Raw genomic sequence first — 5,394 nt, 5'->3', positions numbered from 1 at the left:
ATTATTATTATTATTATTATTATTATTATTATTATTATTATTATTATTATTATTATTATTATTATTATTATTATTATTATTATTATTATTATTATTATTATTATTATTATTATTATTATTTTGAAGAGCTCCAGGAATAGAGACAAATATGATGTTGAAAACAAGAGGTGAACAGATGATTTGAGGATGAAATTAAACTGAAGTTCAGTTGAATGGATGTTTTGAAAAGTAAAATGTATGTAATGAAGATGAATTTAAAATCTAAAATACAGATATACAGATAGGAAAGTAAATAGGGTAATTATGATTTATTAAGACCAGAGATATTTAAAAAGGAATGCGAGGAATATAAGGTGGAACTACAGTTGGGCAATATAAGATTAAAGAAAATCTAGACATTGACTGTATGTAACCAAATGTTAATAGGGTGAGGTATTGACTTATAAGAGAATGGTGATTTATGTTTGTATGTTTATTAAAGGTGAAACTCAATAAAGAAATTTATTACAAAAATATTCAGGGCTAAGAGATCTTCTGGCACGCATGCGTGCATTCTGTCTTCGCTCTCTCAGCTGCTGTCTCCGTACATTCCGGAGCCTGGTTACAGGTGGTGGTGAGTCTGATGACGAATTACTGGTATGCAGCAGAGACTGGTCCCTTGCAGGTGTTCCCTGGGAGGCTCTATCCTCCTCACCACTTAAATAGCTTTCAGCTACAGGATCCAGTCTTTGCCTTTCTGCTGCAGTACTGTCCTCAGGAGCCTGTAAGTCCACAGGCTCCTGGCTGGCAGGTGCCTCCTCAGGGGCATCAGCAAGGGCAGGCATGACACTAAGCATCCCAGACCACCAGCCTAAGAGTACAGTTTCAAAGAGTAAGGGGAGTGTCTCACCAATGACCTTTTTTTTATTTCGTCAACAATATGAACCCAGAATTCATTAACTTTGGGGCAAGACCACCAGGAGTGAAGAAAATCACCTTTGATTTCGCATTGTTTCCAACAATTTAAAGACCTCAGCATAAATTTGACTTGGACTCTGCAAGGTGACTTTCATCATTAACACACCAGTCCCTTTTTGCACCCTGGACTGTATGTCTGAATCTTGGCCTACCTCCATGTTAATCTCATGGCCAGTTGCTGTTGAGGTACTAGAAAGCTCTCCTTCTGCTCTCTTGCCCTGTCTGTCCGTCGCTCACTACCTGAAACAACAAGCCATTGTACCAGACCTCAAAGAATGTACCACCAGTAGGCTTACTTGTGAGGAAGTGACCTCAATCCCCTTAAACTGCCACCATGTCGTATTGAAGTCGTTTTACAGAAATGTTGTTCCCAATCCCAGCCCCTGGAAGCCCGAGCAGCCTCTTCAAAACCTGGCAAAGCTGCCAAACCACTTTACTATGAGTTCCAAGGTGCTCCTGCTCACACAGTAACCAGCCAAGATATAATATAAAGATGCTTAATTTCTAAAAGTTGAAGAAAGCAAAACTATTAATTCCAGTACATTTTCTCTTAGGCCCAAGAGCAACAAAAATAAAATTCTCTCACTATATAACACATAGAATACCTGCAGTGCAGATAGTAAATATTCTCTGAGTAATCTGATAATAGTGAGCATTTTTAGCTTCTAGGGAAAATTCAGGCTCGAAAGTTGTTAATATCTTTTAATGTTTTTAGGTTTCTATTTTGTAAGCCTCTTTGGGCAGGTTTCTGGAGAGGTGGCATAAAAATGTCCTAAATAAAATAGATCCATATAGATGATGACAGATTCTTCATGAGCATTTAAATGATGATGACTGATTCTGCTGGAGTTATATTTAGTTTTTTTGCTTCTAAGTATTTTCTTTAAGCATGATATTAATTTACAATTAAGTAATTTGTAGTGCAATCCTATGTAGCTACTGCAGTCTAAGATCGTTGAAATAATGAGTTTAATCTTGAATAAATCTGCATAGAATTACACTGTTAATTTACCATTAATATGTATCTTTTTTCTATTAACATAGACCATATAAGGGTATGGTTTATGTTGTAAGCCAGGAACTGTCAAATTTTGCAGTATTATGTGTTATTAATGTATGTTTTCAAATGTTTTGGCCTTGGTAAAACAAGGGTATGTGGAATTTTTATTTATTCAAAAGAATGTCCGCATTTTGAGAGATGGGTTCTGATAAGCTTGTATGTTCCACAAGTGAAAATGTGCAGAATAACTCCTCTGGCAGAAAGTGCATAATCATGCTGTACCTCTTGATTTAATCCAAATGGATGAAAAACTCTGATATTTGCTTGTTATTGCAATTCCTTCATGTAAGCAGAATTATACATGTTCACAAAAACTATTTATGTTGTTCTAAGCACAATAGCTTCATAGAATATTTGTTTCAGTAAATAGTGTATGGTTTCTTTTAAAAAGTTCATTTGTCTTGTTAGGAGTCCACATCTCCAGTTGTTTCACCACAGCAATCCCCACCAACATCTCCGCATTCATGGAGGAAGCACAGCCGCCATCCTAGTGGAGGGAATAATGAGCGACCTCTTGCTGGACCAGGGCCTTTTTGGGCTCCATTTAGTGAAGCACAATCAGGTATAAATAAATGTCTTGTTTATACTTCAAATGTTGCCTTTTTTTAATAAGGAGAGAGAAAATGTTAGGCCAAGGGAAGTACAACCATAATCCATGACAACTCCACCTTCATCCTAGTCAGTGCAAAGTCAATTTCAAATATTCCTATTCTTTCCTCACTGTCCTCTTGCCCCAGAAAAGTGCCCCATTTTTTTGCATTGACCTTTGTTCTTGGGATCTTTGGGAAAGCCCTTAATTTTACTGATGGTGATTCGCTTCCACAGAATGTTTCCTTATAGCACCATATTGTTCTGGCTTCACACTTTGTTTGTTTGTTTATTTGACTTTTATCCCACTCCTTTCACTCATAATTCTATGTGTCCAGTACCTTAACCTATTGTAAAGTGGAATCATCTACTTTTTGGTCATTTTGCACTTGACAAAGTCCAGACATTGCTTTCGTTGTTTAGAGAGGTTCCATAATGACATAGGGTGATGAGGGCTTTTAACTTGAAATTAATTGTCTTGAAGGCTCATTGAAAGAATGGAAACCTTGAGCTTTATATAGCTTATTGCATGCTAACACTTTTAAGTTGGTTCTGAATTGCATAATGTTCAGTAACTTCTGTTGCATTCAGTGTGAACAAAATTTGGCTTGTAGAGTCAGAGGCTAGAAGGTGGGAGGAAAAACATGATAAAACATGGCTGGAACCTTCACAGAAGTTCAGAGAAATAAAATACTTGAGAACTTTACCTAGTGATTTTAAAGACTCCAGTCTGCTCTTCAAAATATTATAAAATAAAGTATATTTCAGAAGATACTTATTAAAAATTTAGCCCTTGAATTCTGCTGTGGCAGCACCTCTCAAACTAGGGTCCATTGGTGGTGGTACTCAACGAGATGTGCAAGTTTTTTCTGAGGGCAAAGCTTGAGACTTTCATATACCTGATGTGAAAATTGGATCCTCTCAGTTTTCTAATAATGGGGATTCTCAGTTTCAAGGAAGGGGGCACTTAGGGTTGGCTTCTCCCTATTTTGAAGATCAGGAACATACAGAGCTGCTACTTCTCAGAGTTAGCTAACTTCGTGGTCACCTCAGAACTCTGCAGAAAAACTGCTGATTAGTTCCTGGGATCTTATAGTTCGTTCTTAGGAACTCTAACTGTCTGAGTGGTCCTAATTTAGTTTCATAACTATTGCGGGTGTAAAGTGGAACTGGTTTTCCTGTTTTCTGGTGTAAAGGCTCAGACACCAGTCTGTATCCATAGATAGTAGTGGTCATTGAATGTTCAGTTTTGTGTGATGCTGGTCTTTTTCTACTTTTGTGAGCAGCTCTAAACGTTTTTCAAGGCCCCTTCCCACCGCTGTTCATCTGGTCTCTGTCTAAGTTATTAACGAGTTTCTTTCTGCCTGTGGTGTAAAGTTCCCTCCATTCAAGTGGTGACACTGATTAGAATTGAACCAGCGACTTCTGAGTTATGGTCCTCTGGAGCCAGTTTGAGATGAGACCCAACTGTCAGGCCCCATAAAAACAATATAATTTTTTTTTACTTTAAAAGCAAGTTTAAACGTAGCTAATGTGATTGTTGTCACTGTATTATTCTGAGTGCTCTAGAAGAACAAGACTCTGGTGTGTACATGGATAAAAAAATGAAAAACAGAACAGTGGTCCCTGGGTTGCTAAAGTTTGAGAATCACTGTTCTAAGAAATACTGTGGTAGTATTTATTTTCTCCAGTTTTATCCTCCCCTTTCTTCTATGTACTTAGGGTGGCATACACAGTTTCTCCTTCCATCCATTTTATTCTCACAAATAGTGTTTTGAGTAGGTTTCTGACACTCTAACCACTGATGGTGATGGAGATTCCCATAAAGTCACAGCAAACGTATGGCAACCCCACAGAGAAGAGGTGTCGAACTCATTTGTTACTTTGTCAGGCTGGGCCATGTGTGCCATAAAATGTAACACAAGGTACTGGAGATATAAGCTCTATAAAGACGATTTCAGATGCCGAATGGCAATAGCAGGCGTGATTGGATTAGGTGTGATATCAGCATTGGTAATGAGACAGGAAACCTAGGTCTCAGTGTGGTACAGGATAACTCAGTCCAGGAGGATGCAAAGAATAAATGAAAATAAGTCTGAAGAAGTGAGCAGTGACTCACAAAAGCACATACCTGACCACAATTTTGTTAGTCTTTAAAGGTGCTAATGGACTCTTTCTACTGCTATTAGAAACCACAACATTCAAAAACCAGTGGGGGAACATTTTAATCTTCTAGGGTGTTCAGCTGCTGACCTAAGAGTAGCAGTTCTCTTACAAAGAAATTTCAAAGGGAGATTAGAAAGAGAGACTGCTGAATTGCAACTGATCATGAAGCTCAAGACAATGCAAACTCGTGGACTGAACTGAGCCTTAGATTTCTTCTCTCATTACCTATGCCTGCTATTTTCTTTTGGCATCTGAAATCACTTCACTCTCCAAGATATAAGGACAGATAGACTTACGTTCCAGCTGTATCTAAAGAAGTGAGCAGTGATTCATGAAAGCCCATGCCCTGCCACAAATTTTGTTAGTCATTAAGGTGCCGCTGTACTCTTGCTCCCTTTCACTAATAAGGAATGTAAGCTGTGCTGAGGTTTCTCCACCCCCCATCTGTTAGAAATGGAAAGGGAGATCTCTCCAAGTGACATTGGACTCCCCCCCCCTTGCATGTGCTCTCTCTGACTCCTTCCTTTCCCCTTCCCTCCCCTCCTTTCTCTCTGAAGAAGTGGGCTTGCCCACAAAAGCTTGTACCTGGAATAAAATGTTTTTGGTCTTAAGACCAGGACTTA

The 5,394-nt window shown here is 38.4% G+C and overlaps 1 protein-coding gene across 5 annotated transcripts in view; it reads left to right on the top strand.

The window, feature by feature from the left end:
- REPS1 (RALBP1 associated Eps domain containing 1) overlaps positions 1-5,394 on the top strand; it is a 61,332-nt gene that overhangs the window by 14,609 nt on the left and 41,329 nt on the right. For all 5 annotated transcript variants that reach the window (XM_015416431.1, XM_015416430.1, XM_015416428.1 and 2 more), the window contains exon 4: positions 2,426-2,579. In XM_015416431.1, coding sequence (XP_015271917.1) covers positions 2,426-2,579 — 154 coding nt within the window. The remainder of the gene's footprint in view (positions 1-2,425; positions 2,580-5,394) is intronic.

Source organism: Gekko japonicus, unplaced genomic scaffold (assembly GCF_001447785.1).
Source record: "Gekko japonicus isolate JY-2015 unplaced genomic scaffold, Gekko_japonicus_V1.1 scaffold1821, whole genome shotgun sequence".
In the NCBI taxonomy this organism is placed as follows: domain Eukaryota; kingdom Metazoa; phylum Chordata; class Lepidosauria; order Squamata; family Gekkonidae; genus Gekko; species Gekko japonicus.
This window is presented reverse-complemented; position numbering and strand designations above follow the sequence as displayed.